General features: G+C 42.7%; 1 protein-coding gene across 2 annotated transcripts in view; it reads left to right on the top strand.

Moving 5' to 3' along the window:
• Positions 1 to 22,663, top strand: part of BAZ1B (bromodomain adjacent to zinc finger domain 1B) — a 93,720-nt gene extending 71,057 nt beyond the window's left edge. Inside the window, exons 13-20 of one of the 2 annotated variants that reach the window (XM_006154966.3) lie at positions 134 to 316; positions 11,384 to 11,531; positions 13,275 to 13,422; positions 14,944 to 15,059; positions 18,780 to 18,925; positions 20,016 to 20,119; positions 20,424 to 20,794; positions 21,370 to 22,663. In XM_006154966.3, the coding sequence (XP_006155028.1) occupies positions 134 to 316; positions 11,384 to 11,531; positions 13,275 to 13,422; positions 14,944 to 15,059; positions 18,780 to 18,925; positions 20,016 to 20,119; positions 20,424 to 20,781 (1,203 nt within the window). In that variant the 3' untranslated portion in view covers positions 20,782 to 20,794; positions 21,370 to 22,663. Of the gene's footprint in view, positions 1 to 133; positions 317 to 11,383; positions 11,532 to 13,274; positions 13,423 to 14,943; positions 15,060 to 18,779; positions 18,926 to 20,015; positions 20,120 to 20,423; positions 20,817 to 21,369 lie in introns of both variants that reach the window. The other variant, XM_027774386.1, reaches the window with a different exon arrangement.
• Positions 22,664 to 24,574: the final 1,911 nt, after the last annotated feature.

The following is a 24,574-nucleotide window of genomic DNA, read 5'->3' as shown; positions in this document are numbered from 1 at the left end:
AACACAGTTAAATTAATTTTACGTGGACCTTTTCATTATTTGAGTCTAGGTGGATTTGAATATAGTTAAAGATGAATCTTTTCATCTTTCTCTTGGCCTTCCCTCAATCTAGTTTTTAAATAATTTTCTATAGGTCATTTCACTAGAGAAACTGAAGGATTTTGGTGAGTGTGTGATTGCCCTTCAGGCCAGTGTCATAAAGAAATTTCTCCAAGGCTTCATGGCTCCCAAGCAAAAGAGAAGAAAACTCCAAAGTGAAGATTCAGGAAAAACTGAGGAAGTGGATGAAGAGAAAAAAATGGCAGAGGAAGCAAAGGTATTTAATTATTGGTAATGTCATTTATGAGTGTGTAGAAGAGTGTGATTTGGTTTTAAAACAGTCTTTGTTCTTTTTTAGCTACTATAAGCATTATACCCTGAGCCAGTTTTAAAAAGTCATTTTCCACTAAATTTGTCGTTTTTCAAACCGTTTTATTGGCCCACCCCCTTTATCAGAGCTGATTCTCTTTTTAAAAGATGAAGGTGGTTTTATTTATTTATAGTTTTATTACAGAATGTAGAGTGTATGCACTCACCAAAAAGAGACAGAGAGAGGAGGGAGAGTGACGGATCCCCTTCCAAGGAAGGTAGCCATGCCACAGTCCCCTCTCCTTTGTTTTTTCTTCCTCTCAGTATTTTGGGCACACATGCATATGCATACTTTTCCTGGTGTGATTTTCAAAAGCCACTGAGCCTTGGACTCAGACTCCAGTTGCACATTTGGCCGCATGGGACCCAACCACCTTAACTTCCAAGCAACCTGCTGGCCTCAATTTTTTTTTTACAGAGGGTGTGTGCACTTACCAGAGAGGGGGACAGTTCCCCAGTGGGGTATAGTCATGCTTGAATCCCTTCTCTGACCTGTCAGGATTCGGAGCATGCAAGCATACATGTCCAGTGTTTTTTTTTTTTTTTCAAGCAACTAGGGCTAAGATTTGAACTGCATAGTCAGCAGTGGGGATCTGGCTAACATAACCACTATGCCTTGGGGCCAGTCCTAAATTTTTGAAATTGTGGTAAAATATATGTACAATTTACCATGTTTACATGTTTGTACAGTTCTGTGACATTAGTATATTCACGTTGTTCTGCAGCCATCACCACTACACCCAATCTCCAGAACATTTTCGCCTTCCCAAACTGAAACTATCTCTACTAAAACTTAACCCCATTTCCTATGCTTTTCAACCCCTGGAAACCACCATTCTCTTTCAGTCTCTATGAATTTGACTGCGGTGGGCATCTCACGTAAGTGGAATCATCCAATATGTGACTGACTCATTTCTCTTAGACAGTATATTTAAGGTTCATTCATGTAGCATATACCAGAATTTCCTTTTTTCTTTTTTTTTTTTTTTTTTTTTTTGAGAGGTTTTCGCTATAGAGCGCGTGCGCTTGCCAGACAGACAGAGACAGACAGAGAGACAGAAAGCGAGAAATCACCCCCAAGGGGATCCCTTCTCCTCCATTCTCCTCTCGGGATCTTGGGCACACACGCACACGCGCCCCGCATGAGTTTTAAGCCACCAGGTCCGGGACGCGAACCGTGGTCGACTACGTGGGAGTCCAGAGACATAGCCATTACACTAACTGCTGGTTCTCAAGAATTTCCTTTTTTCTTAAGCTGAGTAATATTTCATTTGATGTTAAAAACGAAAATTTGTTTGTCCTCTCACACAACACTTTTGACACCAAAATGTGCCACACCCAAACAATTCACAAGTTCTCTGCTGACACCAAATAGTCTTAAGGGTCACCTCAATTCTGACATTATCTATGTAGAGTTAGCATCTGATCCCACAAGTTAAAGGACTCAGTCCTATAAGACTTAACATAGATGTCAGTCATAAGTCCCATGTTGCCACCTGTGCCAGCTATAAGTTGCGTGTTCTTACCTCCTCAGGTTCAGTAATTTGCTATAGTGACTCATAGAACTTATAGAGAAGTATTTGACTTAGGTTTACCAGGTTATTATAAAGGGTACCACTCAGGAATAGCCAGGTGGAAGAGACATCTAGAACAGGGCATGAAGGCCAGCCCCATAGTACAGTTGTTAAGCACTGTGCAGAAGGAGCCAGATCCCACATGGCTCATCACGATTTGAATTCTAGCCCTGGTGGCTTCTCTGGCCTACAGGATGAAGGGACGTAGAACTCGGGTAGAAGTGAATGAATGGATTGAGAAAGGGCATGCACAGAGAGAAAATGGGAATCAGGCGTGGACCCGGCGTGGACCAGGCTTTGTGTACTCCTTCTGGTGCATCTTCATACTCACCCTCTGGCATTGAAAAAAAAATTTTCATGGAGTTTAATCTCCACATTTCCCCCATCCCTTTTCCAGAAGGTTGTGGGTAGGGCTTAGAGTTCTAGCCTTGTAATTACTTGGTCTTTCTGGTGAACAGTTCTTCCTCAGTCACCTCAGTAGCATAAACTCAAGTGTGATAAAAGAGGCTTCTTATGAATGACAAAAGACACTCCTCTAAGGAAATTAGGGTTTTAAGATCAGGGACAGAAACCAACTACATGTCTTATTATACCACATCTATATATATCATGTTTTATTTTTCTGTCCCTCTGTTGATACACATCCACTTTTTGGCAATTTTTAATAATTGCTTTTTCTTCCTCTTAGTATTTTGGGCACACATGCATATGCATACTTTCCTGGTGTGATTTTCAAAAGCCACTGAGTCTTGGACTCATACTCCAGTTGCATATTTGGCCACATGGGACCCAACCACCTTAACCTCCAAGCCACCTGCTGGCCCCAATTTTTTTTTTTACAGAGGGTGTGTGCACTTACCAGAGAGGGGGACAGTTCTCCAGAACTGGGGAACATTATCCCTAATGTTAGATTTTCTTCTCTCCCTCCCTTCTTTTTTCCTTTCACAAATACCTGGGAAAGGTCTCTCTATGCCAGTCACTGTGCTACGTGTAGATTTTTTTTAAAGAATTATTTACTTAATTGTATTTATTATCTTTAGCTATAGGACACATGAGCTCTCTAAAAAAAGTGAGTGTACAGGGAGTAGTACAGTGGTTAAGTGCTGTGCATAAGGAGCCAGATCCCACAGGGCTGACAGCTGTTAGAATTCTGGCCCCAGCAGCTTGAAAAACACACCACGTATTTAATGTGTGCCCAAAATCTTGATGGGATGGAGAAGTGGAGAAAAGATGATTGCAGTGCGACCACATCTCATTGGAGGATGATCTCTCGTATTCTGTCTGTCTCTCCCACCCTTCACCGCGGGCACATGTGTAAGTATATATACCCTCTGGCAGTTTAAAAAATGACTAGACACATATCCCTCCAGGGTTCTACTTTTAATTCTTTTGAGTATATACCCAGAAGTAGAATTGCTGGATCATGTAGTAATTTGACATTTAATGTTTTGAGGAACTGATACACCTTTTCCATAGTGATTGTAGCATTTTTGTATTCCTACAGCAATGCACAAGGATTTCTGTTTTCCATGTCCTTGCCAATACTTAAGTTGTGTTTCTGTAATAGTATCATCCTAATTGATAGAAAGTATCTCATGATTTTGACTTGTGTTTCTCTTGATTATTGATAATGTTAAGCATTCAGGACCAGCAGATGGCGTAATTGTTAGATTGCTGAACTCCCACAGAGGCGACTGCAGTTTGAGTTTGGAGTCTTGGACTCAGTGACTTGAAACTCACTCTGGTGTGTGTGCATGCATGACCAAGATCACAAGAGGAGAATGGAAGAGAAGGGATTGCAGCATGGCTATCTCCCTTGGAGGGGGAGTGATTTTTCATTTTCTGTTTCTCTCTCTGGCAAACACACACACCCTATAGCAAAAATCTCTTTTAAAAAATAATATTAAGCTTCTTTTTTTGTGTGCTTATTGATCATTTGTCTTTTTTTTTTTTTTTTAAGAGAAATGTGTATTAAGTACTTTGGAATCCCCTCCCCCCTTTAAAAACTTTCTTAACAAAAATTATTTAACCTCATGTATTATTATTATTATTATTATTATTATTATTTTCCAGTTTCATCAGACAGAGAGCGAAAGAGGGGAAGTGAGAAAGCAAACCACCAGGTCTAGAACTTGGACCACACAGTCAGCCATGTGGGAGTCCAGAGCCTTTAACCACCACGCCACCTGCCAGTCCCCCTTTAAACATTTTTTTGCCAAAGGACACTTGTTCTCTCCAGAGACAGTGAGAAGGAAGGGAAGAACATACCCTGTATGGAAAATGGTAATAATATAATGCCTTCTTCATCTCTCCCACCTTTCAGTATTTTTTTCCTTAAAGAAATTTTTTGCTATAAGGTATGTGCTCTTACTGGAGAGACAAGAAAGAAAGAAAGAAAGATGTCCAACCCCCAGGGGGATGACCACAATCCGTTCTCCATTCTCCTCAGGATTGTGGGCATGCACACACACACATGCCCAGCATGAGTTTTTAGCCACCAGGTTTGGGACTAGAACCGCGATTGACTATATGGGAGTCCACAGACAGACAGAGAGAGACATAGAGACAGAAAGCGAGAAATCACCCCCCAGGGGGGATGGTCACGCCGCAATCCCTTCTCCTCCATTCTCCTCTCTGGATCTTGGGCATGCACGCACACGCGCCCAGCGTGAGTTTTAAGCCACCGGGTCCGGGACACGAACCGCGGTCGACTACATGGGAGTCCAGCGACATAGCCATTACGCTAACTGCTGGTTCCCCCCAGCATGAGTTTCAAGCTGCTGGATCCAGGACTTAAACCATGATCAGCCATGCGGGAGTCCAACATCTTAACTACTAGGCCACATGCTCCCCCCCCCCATTTGTTTTTATCTAAATATCGTGGTCAACCATGTGGGAGTCCAGCACTTTGACCCTATGCCACATGCTAGCCCCCACATCTGCTTTTTTTTAAATAGTTTTAGCTTTTACATTTAGATCTTTAATCCATTTTGAGTGAGTTTTGTCAGTGGTATAAGGTAAGTATCAAACTTCTTTTTTTTTTTAATGTAGCTTATTCATCTTCTGGCATTTTTATTATTATCTTTTATCTTTTTTGTAGAGATTTTTGCTATAGGGCATGTATGTTCACAGGAGAGACAGAGAGATAGAAAGCAAGAAATCACTCCCTGGGGGATGGCCATCCTTCTCCTCCATTCTCCCCTCAGGATTTTGGGCACGCACGCACACATCTGGTGTGAGTTTTAAGTGCTGGTACCAGGACTAAGGACTAGGACCTTAGTTGACTACACGGGTTTCCAATGACATAACCATTACACCATTTGCTGGTCCCCTGGCATTTTAATTTTAATGGAGCATGTTCATTGTAAGGAAATTAAATGAAAGAGGTAAGTATGATATATAGCTCCCATCCTAGTTTACTACCCAAGGAGATGTCTTTTATTAGTTTGATGTACTTTCTGTATACATATAAATATAGGTTTGTTGGAGCTTTACAGAATGGAGTCCTGTGAATAGTGTTCTGCATTTTTTTCATTCATCAGCATATCCTGAGTATCTGAATTTTCTTTCCAGTAGTCCATATAGTTCTGCCTGAAACAATGTTTTTTTTTTCTTTTCCTTTATTAAAATAACTAGCAACTCCAATTTTATCGTGTGTGTGTGTGTGTGTGTGTGTGTGTGTGTGTGTGTGTTAGATTTCTTCCTAAGATTACTTAGAAATAAAGGAATTTGAAAATTGTATGTTATGAGAGAGGTCCTAATCATTATCTAATGTGGAATACTTATCCCTAATGTTAGATTTTCTTCTCTCCTCCCTTCTTTTTTTCCTTTCACAAACACCTGGGAAAGGCCTCTCTATGCCAATCACTGTGCTACGTATAGTTTTTTTTTTTTTTTTTTAAGAATTATTTATTTAATTGTATTTATTATCTTTAGCTGTAGGGTACATGAGCTCACCATAGAGAAACAGAGAAAGAGGGAACATGAGAAAGCAAGCCGCCAGGTCTAGGACTTGAGCCACACTTGGTCATGGGGAGTCCAGAGCCTTAACCACCACATCACTCACTGGTCCTGAGTGTGGGTCTTTTGTAGAGTGAGTAACAGCCCTAAGTCCTACAAACCCTGAATGTAAAAGATAAGAACTGGAGGTAGTCATAGTAGTGTGACAAGTACTGATGAGAAAACAGTGCTCAGGCTCATCTGTGAGGGAACTCAAGGCTTCTTAGAGATGAAAACTTCCCAGAGGAGTTACTGTAGAAGCTCGGTTTTGAAGACTAAGAATTAGGTCATGGAAGGGGTAGCAGAGGCCTTTTCAGATTGAACTGAAATTAGCTTCCTTGTCACAACTGGTTCTTGTTTTGTCTTCTCAGCTTTCTTTCTTTAAAAATTTGTCAGTAGGGCACTTAGGCTTCTGGTGAGGGAGGAGGAGAAGCACCCTCCTCCCTATGGGTGTAGTCATCCACATTCCCTTCATTTCTCCATCCTGTTAGGATCCTGGGCAGGAACACATACATGCCTGGCATTTTCTCAAGTCTTCAGGGCCAGGACTCAAACCTTCTCAATTCAGTTATGTAGAGAAGAGTCTCTTTCTTGATAGTATATTACCAAGAGTCACATCTTTGCCTTTTTTTTTTTCCTGTAAATGAACTACTCAGTAAGAAACTCAAAAGGAAAAGAAGTGTAGAATTCAAATTAAGTTGTTGCTGTTGTTTTTGAGAGGTTTTTGCTATAGGGTGCGTGCGCTCGCCAGAAAGACAAAGAGAGAGACAGAAAGCGAGAAATCATCCTTCCTTGGGGTGGGGGGAGGGGTGGCCACACCGCAATCCCTTCTCCTCCATTCTCCTCTCAGGATCTTGGGCACACACGCACATGCGCCCGGCGTGAGTTTAAGCCACCGGGTCTGGGACTTGAACCATGGTCGGCTACATGGGAGTTCAGCAACATAGCCATTATGCTAACTGCTGGTCCCCCTCATTAAGTTTTTTAAAGTAGTGAACCCCACTATCTCCTATTAGCTTGTCAGATCTGATTTGTCCTTACATTAGTTCGGGAGGAAAATATGAGCACTTTATAGGTCCAGACACATAGTACATAAATGGAAAGCATGGAAAAGTTTCTTGGAAAATCAGTTAGGTTGGAGACTAAGTAGTTTAACAATGTTCTGCATTAAAATGGCATTATGCCCTGCATAACAGTAAAGGTCAACTTTGCCACAGCTCTCAAAATTTCCACTGTCCTCTGCTTTGGTTTTTCCAACTGACAGAGGTTCAATGAACCTTTTAGTCACTAATCTGGGCTTCAGATTTCTTATTTGTAAATATAGATTATCTCCATCCTTTTTTTATAATAGTGTATAATTTACAACTATTGTTTGTTTCCTTTTTGTATGGGAAAGACGGTGTATAATTCAGCAGAATCCTGGATTTTATTTGACTGTTTACTTTGGTTGCATTAGTCCTCACAGCCTGAATATCTGTTTTTCTATTTTATTTTATTTATTTATTTTTGCACTATAGGGCTCTTGTGCTCGCCAGAAAGACAGAGAGAGACAGACAGAAAGTGAGATATCACCCCCCAGAGCGGATGGCCACAACGCAATCCCTTCTCCTCCATTCTCCTCTCAGGATCTTGGGCACGCCCGCACACGTGCCCCGCATGAGTTTAAACCACTGGGTCCGGGATTCAAACCATGGTCTACTACATGGGAGTCCAGCGACATAGCCATTACACCAACTGCTGGTCCTGAGACTAACTTTATTTAAATGGATGTTAGAGAATTTGAACTCTCCACTATTATCATGTGTTTAACCTCCCAGCAGTACTGCAAGATAAGAGGATTTTTTTTAAAGATTTGTTTTATTCCATTTTACTCATTGTTATTTATTTATTTAAATTTGAGCAGAGAGAGGGAAGGAGAGAAAGCAAGCTGCCAGGTCCAGGACTCAAACCAGTCAGGGAGTCCGGCGCCCCAACCATTACACCTTCTGCCAGCCCCCAAGGACAAGAAGGCTTGGGACCAGCAGTTAGTGTAATGGCTATGTCGCTGGACTCCCATGTAGTCGACCACGGTTCGCGTCCCGGACTCAGTGGCTTAAAACTCACACCGGGCGTGTGGGCGTGTGTGCCCAAGATCCTGAGAGGAGAATGGAGGAGAAGGGATTGCGGCGTGGCCATCCCCTTTGGGGGGTGATTTCTCGCTTTCTATCTCTCTGTCTCTGTCTGTCTGTCTGGCGAGTGCACGCACCCTATAGCAAAAATCTCTCAAAAAAAAAAAGTATTGATGAGGCCAGGTGACCATTTGGTGTTCAAAATTTATAACTGACAGGAAATAATTAAGAATTAAAAAGAAGTTCTTAAATAGATAGGACTGTTCACTTCTGTTTTTGCGTGCATTACAATCGATTATCCACTAGAGGACAGCAAAGCCCATTTATAGCCATTCCCTGCCTTTTCTGAGTAAAGCTCTCTCTCTCTCTTTTTTTTTTAATTTGGAGAAGTTTTTGCTATAGGGCGCATGCACTCTCCAGAAAGACAGAGAAACAGAAAACGAGAAATCACTCCCCAAGCGGGATGGCCACGCTGCTTCTCCTCCATTCTCTTGGGATCTTGGGCATGCATGCACACGTGCCCAGTGTGAATTTAAGCCACCAGGTCCGGGACTCGAAATGCGGTCGACTACATGGGAGTCAAATGACATAGCCATTAAGCCAGCTGCCAATCCCCCTGAGTGAAGCTCTTTTTACAAACCGAACTAAAGACATTAAAGCTACATTGCATTGAAAAGATTTGGGTTATTTTCTTTCCTTTCTTTCTCTTTCCTTCTTTTTCTTTCCCTTTTCCCTCCCTTCCTTCCTTTTTTCCTTCCCTCCTCTCATCTCCCTTCTTTCCTTTCCCTTCCCTTCTGTCATTCTCCCCTCCTCTTTCCTTCCTCTTTCCTTTCCCTCCCTCCCTTTTCTTTCTTACCTGTTGTTAGAGGGCATGTGTCACCAGAGAGAGAAAATCATCAAGCATCCCCCAATGGGACATAGTCACATTGCAGTCCCCTTTGCTCCATTTGTCCTTCCCATCACAGTTTTGCCCACGTGTACACACACACAGCAAGGGTTGGGGTTTGAACCACATTCTACCATGTCGAATCCAGCTCCCTACATACAGGACTTAACCACTGTGCCATAGGACTGGCCCTAGAATTTTTTTTGGTAAAAGAATCTGCACTATTGTATGTCAGCTCTCTGGTATATCAGCAGAGAAGGGCCAGCAAGGCAACTGTGATTGTGGACCTCAGTTTTTATAAGAAACTCTCTGCAGAAAGAAGGAAGAAAGAAAGGCAGTGTTTCAAAGTAGATGTTCTGATCATCTGCAGTGGAGGTTGGAGTAAGGAATGAGTCAGTTTCCACTAGAATGTTATCCTCCTAAATTTTGGGGGGGTATATATATATTATTTACCCTTGTTATTCATAGATTTATACACATAAGGCTCTTTATATTTCTCTTTTTCTATTAAATAGAAAGGATGACCCTTGTTCCCTCCAGCTGTTACACCATAGTCAGTATGTAGTATCCACCTTCAGAGCTAGCTCAGCTATCTTGTCCCTTGGTATCTCTGTTTTAAAGCCTATGGTCTTTCAGAATTATTGGCTTTGCTTTAGGAGATCCATTTTTTTTTAAGAATTATTTTTATTTAATTTTTATTTATTCATTCAACTTGTTTTTTAATTTGATCAGAGAGAGAGAGAAAGCAAGCCACTAGGTCTAGGACTCGAACTGTGGTCAGCCATGTGGGAGTGTCCAGTGCCTTAACCTCCATACCACCTGCTGGTCCATTATTTCTAATGGACTTCTGTCTAGAGCAGGGTACTGAAATCAGCTGTGGTGTTGGATTGGTGGTGTATTGGTAGCTAATTATGGCTAGTGCTAGTAGAGTTATGATAATAGCAAGGCTGAGGCATTGTTAACGAACTTAAGTTCGGTCATGACCAGGTTAAGCAATAGAACCTCCATATGACTAATGATCTAAGATGACTTGGTCTCTCAGCTTCTTGTATATTGCTTAAGCTTTACTTTTATTCATCTCTATTTTGTATTTGCCAGTTTCCCTAAATTGGCATTTGTACATGAATACTGATCTAATTATTTAAGCTAGAATTGCTTTGAAAACATCCCCCCCAAATCACCTTCTGATTAACAGAATAGTAATACAAAAGAATTAGCCTAAAATGGCATTTTTGTTTCTCCTTAGAATATATTATAGGGTGAGAGGGTTGTGTTTATCACTAAACTTCCTAATTAGACTCCCCCTTCTAACCATTTTACTTGGATTAATTCTAAAATAATATGCATTTTCCAGTATGGAAGTTGGCAGTATTAGTTATGCTGGGAGAAACTGCGCAGGTTGAAGTCGGGCCAACCTTTGGGCCTTTAAATTTTCACTTTAGGGGGACCAGCAGGTGGCATAATGTTTAGTTACTGGACTCTCCCACGTAGTTGATTGTGATTTGAATTCCGGACATGATGGCTTGAAACTCATGCTGAGCATTAGTATGTACATTCCCAAAATCCCAAGAGGAGAAGAGGAGAAGGGATTGCTATGTGACCATCCCCCCTAGGGTATGATTTTTCACTCTCTGTCTCTCTGGTGAGCACACATGCCCTGTAGCAAAAATCTCTCCTAAAAAAATTTTTTTACTTTAGGTAAGAGTTGGTAGTAAAATCAAACAGATACTTAATACTTTTAAGGGGTTGTAAAATGGCTTGTGGATATTATTAACCATTTCTAGGCTCTGTAATCTGGGTTTGTGATACAGATTGGTACAAAAACTGATAATCTTGTTAACCAAAGTTATAGTAGCTAGATAACATTGTTGCACACTAGAATTTATAGCAAGTGTTTCTATTTTAATATTATTTTTAATAATAACTATTTTTTAAAAATAATTATTTAATTTATTATTATTATTTTATAATTTTGCCAGAAAGAGATGGGGAGGGGGTGAGAAAGCAAGCCACCATGTAGATTGGCCGTGTGGGAGTCCAACACCTTAACCACCGAGCCACCTGCTGGCCCCAAGTGTTTTTATTTTAAATTATACTGAATCCTTAAGTAAATTTCAGTAGTCCTATCTTTAGTTGTTCCCACCTTTCCATCTTTGTGTGACCTTTGGCAAGTTATATCCTCACTTTGAAGCCTTGATTTCTTTTGTAAAATAAAATAATAAGTTGTCAGAAATGTCACAATGTACTTTTCTATGCAAAAATGTGTCATGACTTTCCCAACAACCTAATAAATGGGTTAAACTGGTGAAGCTCTAGGAGGCAAATGTCCTGAGAATGCTCTTCAGCTACTCCTAGTTTTCTCAGTGTCAGTCATTGTGGTAATGCTGGCCTGCTTGTTCTCTCTTCAGGTTGCATCTGCACTGGAAAAATGGAAGACAGCAATCCGTGAAGCTCAGACTTTTTCCAGGATGCATGTTCTACTTGGGATGCTTGATGCCTGTATCAAATGGGATATGTCAGCAGAAAATGCTAGATGCAAAGTTTGTCGAAAGAAAGGTATATAGTTAGATCAGATTTGCCAACCTAAGTAAGATTTCCATTTCCAAGAAACTGTTTTCTCTCCAAAGGAATTTTGTCTACACGAATTATAAGTATGGTGCCGCAGATTTTACCGTCTCATGAAGGTTTATAAGATGATAGTTTTTTTTTTTTTTTAAGAAGAAATCTTTTTAAAATAATTATGTATTTAATTTTATGTATTCATTCATTTATTTTAATTTGACCAGAGAGAAATACACAGAGAGAGAGAGAGGGAAAGTGAGAAAGCAAGCCACCAGGTCCGGTACCCAAACCGCGGTCAGCCATGTGGGAGTGTCCAGCATCTTAACCACCATGCAGCCTGCTGGTCCCAAGATGCTAGATTTTTTTTTTTTTTAATTTTTTTTTTTTTTTGAGAGATTTTCACTGTAGGGCGCGTGCGCTCACCAGACAGACAGAGAGAGACATAGAGACAGAAAGCGAGAAATCACCCCCCAGGGGAGATGGTCACGCCGCAGTCCCTTCTCCTCCATTCTCCTCTCGGGATCTTGGGCACGCACGCACACGCGCCCGGCATGAGTTTTAAGCCACCGGGTCCGGGACATGAACCGCGGTCGACTACGTGGGAGTCCAGTGACATAGCCATTACGCTAACTGCTGGTTCCCCCAAGATGCTAGTTTTGAAATCACATGCCAGCAAATCGAGCAGGCCCTTTGTCCCTCAATATAGAGTATAAAGTAGCAATCTCTCTATCTTCAGATTTTCTACAGAGAGCAAATTAGTTCATCTAAAATTTTAAATCTCTTTATTATATCAGAAGTTATTTCTGAAGCAGAAGGTAGTCTTTGTACATTGTGAAGAAAGCTTAGTTTGGGTTATTTTAGCACTGAGTTCTCGAGAATATGGGGTTCGAGACTGTTTAATACTGAGATATTTCAGATTGCACATGTGTAAAAGAAGCCTTACAGTTAAAAACCTGTTAGTGATTGACAGTGTCTCAGTGACTAAAGTTATTTTGTGAGTTATATTAGGGTTTAATTTCCAAGGATAAAAAGATCAAATCATTCAATTTTTGTAAAATTAATGAAGTTTGGAGAGGGAAGGTGATTATGTTCGGTATATTTTCAAATGTAAGGAAACCAGGGACCAGCAGTTAACATAATGGCTATGTCGCTGAACTCCCATGTAGCCGACCGCGGTTCGAATCCCAGACTTGGTGGCTTAAACTCAGGCCGGGAGCATGTACGTGCGTGCCCAAGATCCCGAGAGGAGAATGGAGAAGGGATTGTGGCGTGGCCATACCTCCTGCGAGGTGATTTCTCGCTTTCTATCTCTCTATCTCTCTCTGTATTTCTGGCAAGCACACGCGCCCTATAGCAAAAATTTCTCAAAAAAAAGTAAGGAAACCACATGACTGAAGGGTATCTCATAAATCCAAGTTAGGAAGCATTGAGGAGGTCAGAGAACAAAATTTCCTGCAGTCACTTAGTCTTTGCTACCTCTTAGTAAATGTTAATTATCTTGTCCTAGTCCTGAGTAGATTTTGGAATATACATAAGGAAACTTGATCCCTAGATTACCTATTTACGATGTATTTCTTTTCAGAAAATGCTTCTAAAAAAGAAAAAAAAAAAAAATCTAGGCTTGCGCTATGTTAGAATCTTTATTTTTCTGTGGTGTTACTTGAGGCTGAGTGACTCTTAAAACTTGTAACTGTTGCTGTGTTCCTGACAATGCTGTACAAGTTTATCTTTTTGCAGGTGAGGATGACAAACTGATCTTGTGTGATGAGTGCAATAAAGCTTTCCACCTGTTTTGTCTGAGGCCGGCCCTCTATGAAGTACCAGATGGTGAGTGGCAGTGCCCAGCTTGTCAGCCTGCTACTGCCAGGCGGAACTCGCGTGGCAGGTGAGAATTTTTTTTCTTTTAAAAATAAATGAATGAATAACTACCTGTTATAATTAAGTTTCAGTAATTCAAACTGAATGATTCTAAGAAGCTTTAAGGTCTTTTCTGTACAGAGTCTGATCATTTAATGGTGCTTCGTTAGGAGCTCAAGGAGCTCTGATCTAATTTTAGCTTAATATTAACATCTCTGGTTTTCACTGCCAGCCATATTCTCTATCTTCTTGACCATCCTTTATTCTCAGGTAACAATATAGCTCTCTCTGCCTTTGCCTCTACATGGCCCACTTCTTACTTCATGACTACTCCTGTGACAACCCAGTGGTAAACTCATTACCATGCCTGTTGTTTTCCTTTTCATCATTAGAACTTTGGTGTCAACTTGGACATGAAATTTCTTTCCCTCATGCTACATATTTATTAATTTGCCAGATGTTACCTACATCCAGTGTTCACATGTCTAATGAGTTTGTTTCCTGTTCTGTATTTTCCATTGTCTTTGCTGTTTTTTATCCCTCCTACATTTTTCACATGGATTGCTTCAGTGACTTCTCGATTCCTATTTCTTTTTCTTTTTTAAATTTTCCAGAGGGTGCATGTACTCCTCAGAGAGCATCCAAGAGAGAGGGAGAAAGCACTCCCTATGGAGTATGGTCACATCACAATCTCGTAATCCCTTCCCCTCCACGTTTCCATCTTGTTAAGATTGGGGGCACACATGCATGTAGAGATTGTTAGTACCCTGAGAATAGAGGCGATGCTTTGTTCTTCACTCAGATCTCAATAAGGCCAAACACCAGACCTTGTAAAGAAGATACACCTAATATTTGCCAACTTAATTACCGTTGTTTTCCACACTGAAATCTGAGGTTGTAAAAGGGCAGCTTATAGGCACTGTGGCTTGGTCTCTTTTTAAAGGACAGAGCTGTTTGATCCTTAACAGTATTACTCGGTTATTTCTCACTCCATTCTAGCTCCACTTAGGGAGATGAGCCATGCTGTTCTGAATGGTGGAGCTTTGCACCAGCTGTTCTGAGCTGGGATTACCATTGCTTTGATGTTATAGTCATCTGCAAGCTGTTTTAGCTCCTTGGAAGAGGGCCATCAAGGTGGAGTAACACCTGTCTGGGCTCTGTTTATCCTTTTAGCTCACTCTAGAGCTGGGGACAGCTTTTAGTAGCTGGAATGTTACATTATCTGGCTCTTTTTGTGAGACAAAAGTAATAGTGTTTTGTATTGATTTCTGTGTGGATGACTAGGGTTTCATTTTGGTCTAGATTCCTGTTGCCATTGGTGTCTTGTTCAAACCATTTGGGGCCTGGTAGAAGGCGACATGCTGTTGAAGCTTAGTTTTTCATTCTGTGAAAAACTGCTCTGGCCTAGATTCAGGTTTCCTTCCCATATCATCAAATCTATCTAGTCTGTGAAGAGAAAAAGTCACTGGGGTCCCTGTGAAACTTAAGCCCTTCTCAGGGCCACTCTGGGCTAGAACTGCATTCTCTACATGAATTTTCCTCCTTGTAGGAATTATACTGAAGAGTCTGCTTCTGAGGACAGTGAAGATGATGAGAGCAATTCAGAGGAAGAAGAGGAAGAGGAGGAGGAGGAGGAGGAAGATTACGAGGTGGCTGGTTTGCGATGTAAGTTTTCCGTTTGCCTTTCTGTTAGGTCATTGGGAAAGTCATGACATACTTTCCTATGCAAAAATGTGTCATGACTTTCTCGATGACCCAGTAATAAGCTTGTAGTCTTCCAGACTGACTTGGAAAGGCTAGTAGGTCATTGCTGTCGTTTTTTTTTCCCCCTCATGTTGTTGCTAGGGGGAAACTCAGCTGCCATGTATTTAAATCAGTTTTCAAGATGCCACTTGCCTAGTAAGGTGGCTTGATCTCAGAAACATCAATCTATGAATTCAAGATCCTAAGTATGTGTATGACAAGGACTGCTGATTTTGAACTCCTCAGTCTAAGGGGGAGATCAGTAAGGACGATTTGGGGCCATTGCTGATCCTGCATAGTTCTTTTGACTTTTAAAGTGCTCCTTCCAGAGAATTATTTTTTCTTTCTGGTTATAGTGATTTTTTTTCTTCCCTGTGGTGGGAAAGGTTATAGCTTTGCTAGTTTGCAAAGAAAAGATCAGTATTTCCTTGACATAGACGTAAGGGTATTAGGAAGGTTCAGATCTGTCTTTCCCTCCACTAGATACCAGTGGGAGAAAAAGACCTTACATCATTTTCCAGTTTGAACAGAGAGAGAGAGAGAGAGAGAGAGAGAGAGTGTGAGAAAGCAAGCCTCCAGGTCTGGGACTTGAACTACAGTCAGCCATATGGGTGTCTAGCACCTTAACCACCTCACCACCTGTCATTTTCACTGGTTAAAGTTCTCCAGTCCAGCTTTTTAACTTCCTCCCTCTTTCTAAAATATGCTCTTCTTTTAGTAGAAAACAGTCCATAGGTCAAGATTTTGATAGCTTTTGAAGAGGTGGTATGGTTCCCAGGATCATAGCTACTTTACTGAGTATACTTCATATAACGAAAGAGATGGGATGTTTGACATAACCAATTGCTTACTGCAGTGGTGCTGCTCAAATCTAAAGGCTTTGGGCTTGGACACTTGCTCCCATACTTCCACTTTCCTGTACTCCAGGAGTGTAATTTAGGATACTTTATTTAACTTCTCCTAGTCTGTGAAGCTGACCTTTTATTTGTTCAATAGGCATGATTTTCCAGTTATCCCAGAATAAGCAAACAAGTTGTTCACTAATCCTGCATTACAAGGTGCTGTGGTTTGAATATGTCCCCCAAAGTTCACCTGTTGGAAGCTTGATTACCATTGTAACTGTATTAAGGAATGAGGTTCTGTCCTTATGAATGAATAAATGTGCCCTAATCACAGGAGTGAGTTATAAGTTTGGCCTCTGTTTGCTCTCTGGCGCTTTTGCTTCTGCCTATTATTGGATGACTCTAACCAAGGGCCAATATCATGCTCTTGGACCTCCCAGCCTCCAGAACTCTAAACGGAATATACTTCTACTTTTATGAATTACCCAGTATGTGGTATTCTGTTGTGGCAGCAGAAAATAGACTAAGACCCAAGGAACACATTCTGTATTGGCTAGAGTTTTTGTTTTGTTTTGTTTTTCTAAATTTGTTTTATTTATCATTGTTATTGTTATTTTTTTAATTTGATCAGAGAGCGTGAGTGAGAAAGCAAGTTGCCAGGTCCGGGACTCGAACCTTGGCTATGTGGGAGTCCAACACCTTAACCACCACGCCGGCTGTTGTCCCCTATTGGCCAGAATTTTCACTTGGTTACACATTTGTCTGGGAACAGACTGATTATCTATTTATTTTCAAACTAATGATTGCTTTCTACTTTCATGTTGTTGTTCTTCTAAGAAATCCTCTTTTAAAAAAAAATAATTATTTGTTTTAATTTGACCAGAGAAAGAGACCCACAGATAGAGAGGAGAAGGGGGAGTGAGAAAGCAAGCCACCAGGTCCAGGAGTGAAACCATGGTCAGCCATGTGGGAGTGTCCAGCGCCTTAACCACCGTGCAACCTACTGGTTCCCAAGAAATTATTTCTTACCTAGGTTCTAGAGCCTGTCTGCTGAAGCAGGCTACCAACAACATTGTTCCCTTGTATAGCTGAAGGCTGTAGCACCTGAACATGAGCCTCTCACCTCAGTAGGCTGATCTTGAGCTAAAGACTCTAAAATAGCCAAGGAAGGGTTATCATGGTCCAGGAGTAGAATATAGAACATTGTTAATTGATTCATTGTTTATTGTATCATCTCCTAACTATACCCCTCTTTCTGTCCATACATCATCTACCACCGTCCAGAGTGTGTTAGCAAGGAAGAGTTGTGGAAATCTTGTTTAGGGGAGAAGACTAGAACTAATCCTTCCAGGACATTGTTCTCTGAGGGCATACTGAGGAACGTTGGTTTGCCAGACATTGAGCCCATTATAAACCTGAGAGACACAAGCACACTTACTGCCTTCATATTTTCTTTTTTTTTTCTTTTTTGAGAGGTTTCTGCCTTGGGACACGTGTGCTTGCTGGAGAGAAACAGAGATAATAAGAGGAAATGAGAAATCACTCCCCAGGGAGATAGCCACACCACAATCCCTTCTCTTCTGTTCTCCTCCTGAGATATTGGGCATGCACACTTCTGCCCCCAACTTGATTTTCCAGCCACTAAGTCCAGGATTCGACCTGCATTTGGCCATATAGGAGTTCAGTGTTGTTACTGCTATGCCATCTGCTGGCCCCTGTAGTCTTTATTTTCTCTTTGGGATCCTGGGAAGGGCTCTTATGGAAGTAGCCCACTGTCTATGGTTTTCCCAAATGCAAGAAACCAGAGCTGGTGCTACCTTAAATTAGATTTAGTGAGGGAAACTTATGACCCTTCACGTAAGTACCAGCTTTTTCTGAAAAGATTGTGATGATGAGTATAAAATAGCTCTGGGGATTATGAAAGAGGGTCTCTTTAACAGTCAAATTCCATGTCATGTATAAATATATACATTCTCTCAGGCTGGACTGTAGGAAATCCAGACTGACCCTTTAGCAAATGGCTGCTTAGTGAGTCATTTTATAATTGACTCCTTCAAGGCCTCATTCTTGGGAGTAACTGAATAGGGTAGGGACAGAGGATAGAAGTACTGAAGGGGCCTGGCCTGTTGGTGCAGTTGGTAACGAACTGCAGTGCTAGAAGCCACTTGACCAGTCACAAGTTTGGATCCCCTGTTCAGCCTGAAAACATGCCAGTATTCTGTTGAGAGTGCCCTACCTCCTCATATACACACACATACGTTCTGTATCATTTAAAAAAAATTTTTTTAAAAGAAATACTGAGGGGCCAGCAGGTGGCGTAGTGGTTAAGGTGCTAGGCTCCCACATGGTCGACTATGGTTTGAGTCCTGGAACCGGTGGCTTGAAACTCATGCTGGGCCCATGTGCTTGTGTCCCCAAAATCCTGAGGGGAGAATGAAGGAGAAGGGATTATGGCATGGCCATCACCCCTGGGTGTGATTTCTCACTTTCTGTCTCTGTCTGTCTGGCAAACGTATGTGCCCTATAGCAAGAATCTCTCAAAAGGAAAAAAAAAAAAAAAGTATCAAAAGAAATGGCCTTCTGGAAGGTCATTAGCAGTTGATAAAAAGGAATCTGTTTTTTACTGCTGTTACCTTTTACTGTTCCTTTAGGTAGGGCAAGAGAAAAATAGTACGAGCACCTTATATCCAAAGGAAAGCATTGCTCTGCATGTCCAGATGTTCTCCCCACTCCTTCCTCCCCCAATCACAGAGGCTTCCTTCATCCCATTTCTTTTCTGAGTCCATATTTTTTATTCCAGTGAGACCTCGAAAAATCATCCGGGGCAAGCAGAGTGTCATCCCCCCTACATCAAGGCCAAGCCGACGACCAGGTAAAAAGCCACGTCCTGCCAGAAGATCTCGGCTGAGGGCACCACCCGTGGATGACACTGAGGTTGATGAGCTGGTAAGAATTATTTGTTATCCTTCCTCTAACCTTTATGTCCTACCCCAGCATTAGGAATTCACCAGGCAACAGGTGGGAGCCTCCCTCTGTTTTCCCTCCCTAATTTGGGAGGCTGATGTGGCAGATGGGTGGGCCTGTAGGCAGACAGAGGCAGCAAGTCCTCCAGGAACAGCTATGTCCGGCATTCCCTTGCTGCGTCCTGTAAACGTCTCCTCTAGTTAGCAGGCAGCCTACAACTTGTTAAGGATTTTAAAATAGTATCCATGTGTCTCCAGTGGGCTCAGAGGGGCTGGGTCTTCCTTAGGGGAATGTCAGCAATGTTGGAGCCTCACTTACTGTTGGGTCTTTAGCCAACAGTTGTTACGGGAGGAGCATTACTCTCCCCCCTGCTCCTCAACCAATGTAATTTTAGTAGTTTTTATTTAAACCTCACTTTGAGCTTTAACGAACAAAAAGAACCTCTTGAAAACATGCTTGTTTGATAGATCACGTTGGGGTTAGGAGCACTAAGCAGGCCATTAGGGAGACCTAAGGGCATTAAAAGATCTCCAGTTTGTCCAGCCCTCACTCTTCAATGTCACAGCTTGTTATGCCTCCCTGGGAAGTAGGCTTTGCTCCCTTTCTCCTTAGCCACTTAGCCCCCACACACTTGCAGTGACAGCCCATGAAGGAAATTGGGCCTCTGCTTTTCTTCCCAGAGACATCCTACCCAGCTAAACCATCTGACTTTCTGCAGTTGCTTGTTTATACCCATCCATGGTGTCACCATAAGCCCAGGTCCACCTGCTCTCAGAGGGCTAGTGTTCTCTTGCCAGTGACTGTCTGATCTCTAGGCATACTGCTAATATGGCACCTGCTGCCTACCCTCTGCTGCTTTGACCAGTGTCCACCAGAAAGGAGGCCTGGTGGGAATTTGCCTGCCTTCTGGGCTGAGGACATTCCCTGACTTAAATGTCACAAGATTTTTACTGTCTCTGCTCTAAGGAGTGGTTGGACCCTTCCCCCCTTTTTCTTTTGCAGATAATCGCGTTTATGCCGTTTGTTCTTCTTCCTCTCTTGGACCTGTAATAATATTCTTTCTTGACTCCAGGTGCTTCAGACCAAGCGGAGCTCCCGGAGGCAAAGCCTGGAGCTGCAGAAGTGTGAAGAGATTCTGCACAAGATAGTGAAGTACCGCTTCAGCTGGCCCTTCAGGTGAGCTCTCTGTTCTCAAACACAGAGCATTCAAAAAAGGCAGCCAGCAGATGGAGCTTTCAGCTGAACCCCTGGGTACTACCCTGTTCTCTTTCCTTTCAGGAAATGTCTGAGTAGCAGGGAATTAGCTTCCCCAAACTGGTAGCAATAACTCTATAAGTACAGGGTGCACACACCTTCTCAGTGTCTGCAGTTGGCTGAGCCCAGCAGGTGTGGGTGTTCTGGGGCTGATTGTCTGGCACCAGTTTCTCTCAGTTACTCAAGACTGCACAAATAAATATCTCCATCTGGTTCTTCTCTCCAGGGAGCCTGTCACCAGAGATGAGGCTGAGGACTACTATGATGTTATCACTCACCCTATGGACTTTCAGACAATGCAGAACAAATGTTCCTGTGGGAGCTACCGCTCTGTACAGGAGTTTCTCGCTGACATGAAGCAAGTGTTTACCAATGCTGAGCTTTACAACTGTCGTGGCAGCCATGTGCTAAACTGCATGGTGAAGACAGAACAGTGTCTGGTGGCTCTGTTGCATAAACACCTTCCTGGCCACCCATATGTTCGCAGGAAACGCAAGAAGTTTCCCGATCGACTTGCCGAAGATGAAGGGGACAGTGAGCCAGAGCCTGTTGGACAGTCCAGGGCACGAAGACAGAAGAAGTAGAAGCAGGGCCCTGGTAAGGGAGAGGCAGGGCCCTGGTAAGGGAGCTGAGGTGGGGGTGATATGGGGAGACTACAAAGGAGGGTGGGAGGGAGGCAAAAGAGGCTGAGTGAGGAGAACTTGGAAGCCATCCCAGGGAGTCCAGAAATGCCTGTCATCCCCAGCTTGTGCTGTTTAGAACTCCCCACGAGGGTGTTCAAGTGAAGCTCTTAGGGAAGGCTGATAGTGGGTAGATGGTCTCTGCCCAGAACTACCTATGGGCAGAAGAAGGCCTTACCACCTGCTTCCCTCCACCCCATTCCTAAGACTTTACAGGAAGAGTCCAAAGGAAAGCTTTTCTTGTGAACCCAGTTCCTTTTCCTATCTTCTCCCATAAGGTCTAGAGCTCCCCCTTTGACTGCCACAACAGTGCCAAGCCCCTCTGGTCTCCAGGAGAGGGATTAAACAGTGTTACATGGCAGGGTCAAGGGTCATCAGGCCAACTGGGTGGGGAGGCGGTGGTGGTTTTTTGTTTTTGTTTTTTATCTGTATTTATGTACAATCTTGTTTCTTTAAGCCCATCCTCTGTCTCTTCCTCCCTTCCCCTCTCAGGTGACGGTATCAGTGAGTGCCATACAGAATTCTGTATTCACCAGCATCATGAAACAGTTGTGGTCTTTTGAGTTGATCTTGGCAGAGTAAAGGGACTTTTCTTGGAGCCATTCCTGAGTATTCCTCCCCCCTTTGTGACTACCCTCTCTCTATGCTCCCCCCCAAAACAAAACAAAACAAAACAAAACAAAACAAAAAAACGAAGGCACTTCACTTACAGACTGGAGTCCTGCTTATAATCATGCATATAACCTTTACCTTGATGGATCTGGCCAGAGGGGTGTTGGAGCCTAGCCCACCCACATACCAGACACGCTCTTAGGGGAGCAGAAGAAAAGCAGGAAGAATTTAAATGTTTAATTTTTTTAAAATGACTTTTCTAGTTATTCAAAGTTGCTTGTTTCAGCAGTGATATTGTAAAAAGAACATCTTGTAAAATATTTGTCATCTTGCTTTGGCACATGTACAGTACAGTTTATATGATAATGTGTTTGCTTTATTTCCCCCCATCCTCTCCCTCAGCCTAACCACTCTCCTTCAGAGAAGTTGGGTTGGAGGCTTATCAAGACAAGCTGGGAGAGGGGGCATCCCCTCTGCCTACTGTGGTGGCCATTTCTGCCTCCTCTGTCAGTATCTGCTTCCTGTCAGACCCATTCTGGCCTCAGATTTAGAACTCCTCGAGAACCTGGATATCCGTGTGGTCAGTGTCAATGAGGGTGGGAGGAAGAAGCAGGACAAAAGCTCAGAGAAGCCCTTTCCCACAATGAGTCTAGCTAGTCCTTACATTTAAGCAGAACTTTGTAGTCTTTCCCTTTTATGACAGATTTTGATAAAAGTACAAAACAGGGTTTAATTTGCTTTTCTATTAACTTTGAATTTGGACAAATTTGAGCACATAAGCTCTTCTGTACTTATTAAAGAGAAAAGAGTCCACCAAGGGAATCACAACTCCTATAATTTGAGAATAAAGCCTCTTAATACTAAATTGCAAGGTGTGGTCCCTGTCTCTCCCCTGTCCTCCTTGCCCAAGGACTGTGGAAATTTGCTCCAGTGGCTGGTGGATAGACGTACTGTCCCTTCTACAGGCTTGGGGTTAGCACTGACATTATAATTTCATAATCCCAAGCACCACCACCTTCCCCTGCCTCTTCTAGATTCAGTCTGTTCTTGTTAATAGTGAGAATCCTATGTTCCCACTTCAGTGACACCTGAATTGTTTGTTTTTTAATTGTCTTTAAAGAGGAAGGGCCCCCATTAAAGGGTGAACTTGTAATAAATTGGAATTTCAAATAAACATTATGTACTTGTGTTTATAAAGAAGAAACAGTTATGGTGGGTCTTTCTTTGTGCTCCTGCAGGAAGTCAGTCCCGAGTATTGCTTTTCCATTTGCTGTTGGAGCCAGTTCCTCTGTGAGGGTGGCAGGAGTGAGAGGGCCTCAGTCTTTTTAGAATCCAGGTCAGATCCACCTACTGTACTTCTTAGCCTCCAGGAGCCATTTCTAGTGCCTTGGGTAAATGAGGCAAGATGACTTTGTCTTTAAAATCTCCTCCAAAATTCATTTTAGAAAACTAGGAATTACAGAGAAAATAGTTTTAAAGGCTTGACTATGAAAATTAACATGGTCCTTTCATTTGGGGTGGGGGGGACTTCTAACATTTTAAAACACTTGCTTTTCCTTTTTTATTGCCAGAGGTTATATTCTCTTGCCAGAGAGAGAGAGGGAGGGAAGCAACTCCCAGTGGGGCATGGTCAAGCTGCATTCTCCATTCTGTTAGGATTGGGGTGGGCACAAATGCACACAGCAGGTGCGTGTTTTCAAGCCACTGGAGCCAGGATTCAAACCACAGTTGGCCATGTGGGATCCTGTTCCCAGTGTACAGTACAGCACCGAAGCAGTGCACTATAGTTGGCCATAAAATGTTCTTCAAGAAAAGAAAAATTTCAAGTATATACAGAAAGAAAGTGAAAAGTGTAATGAACTCTCATGTATTTGGCTTCAACAACTGTCCCACATAGCCAATCTTGTTTTTTTATGCCTTCATTTATTTTTAAAAATCAGAGGAGACAACAGGTGGTGTGGTTGGGGCACTGGACTCCCACATGGTCGACTGTGGTTTGAGTCCCAGATCTGGCAACTTGCTTTCTCACTTTCCCTCTCTCCTCTCTCTCTCTCTTGCTATACGTGTCATATAGCAAGTTAAAAAAATAATGAAATTTTTAGAAAAGTCAGAATGGTGAATTTGAGCAGGTCAGTGCTGGGCAGCAACTTGCAGGATACAAAGATTTTGCCAAGCTGCTGCTATGATCCTGTTTACTCGGAAATGGGATGACCAGTCCCTGACCACCTGAAGCAGGAATAGCATATGGTAAAATGGGAAGAGCATATTAGATGATACCTCAGCCCTGGGTGCAAGTTCTGCCACTGACTTCATGGCTTTGGCGAGTGTGGACTTCTAGCCAAGGCCTTGAGCTCTCAGGAATTTTCAGTCCTGCCAGGGCTTGCAACCAGCAACAACTGGATTCAACCAGCTCATCTACACTGGCCCCTTAGCTCTGGAGAAGAGAGCTGTGCTTCAAAGAACATTTTCTGTGCCGTGACAGTGGCACTTAGGGCTGTAGGCCGTATCTGTGGAGGCCTGTTCCTCAGGTGGGCTCCTAGGCACACAGGCTAGATCTCCTGGAGAGTCTGTATCCTGGTCTTGTTCAGCCTCCTAGCACATTCCTCCTGGTGACCCCAGGGGAAGCAGTTTCCTTTTGATGTTGTAAATAGGGGCATGAGAACTCAGCTCCTGAGGACAGGGGTTTGAGTCTTTACTTCTGGAAATCAGCTGAGACCTCTCATCCTGAATATGCCTCCTCTGTCTTGGGGAGGGAGAGGGGTCAGTGGGTTCAAGGGTATCAGGCAGGGTCTGGATTCCAAAGCAGCCCCTTTTTTTTTTTTTGGAGAGGTTTTTGCTATAGGGTGCGTGCGCTCGCCAGACAGACAGAGACAGAGAGACAGAAAGTGAGAAATCACCCCCAAGAGGGGATGGTCATGCCGCAATCCCCTCTCCATTCTCCTCTCGGGATCTTGGGCGCACACGCGCCCTGCGTGAGTTTTAAGCCACTGGGTCCGGGACGCTGACCGCGGTCGACTACGTGGGAGTCCAGCGACATAGCCATTACGCTAACTGCTGGTTCCCCAAAGCAGCCACTTTTAGAAAG

This window comes from Tupaia chinensis, unplaced genomic scaffold (assembly GCF_000334495.1).
Source record: "Tupaia chinensis unplaced genomic scaffold, TupChi_1.0 Scaffold000429_1, whole genome shotgun sequence".
Taxonomy (NCBI): Eukaryota; Metazoa; Chordata; class Mammalia; order Scandentia; family Tupaiidae; genus Tupaia; species Tupaia belangeri.
Note: the sequence above shows the minus strand (reverse complement) of the source record. Positions and strands in the feature narration are given on the sequence as shown.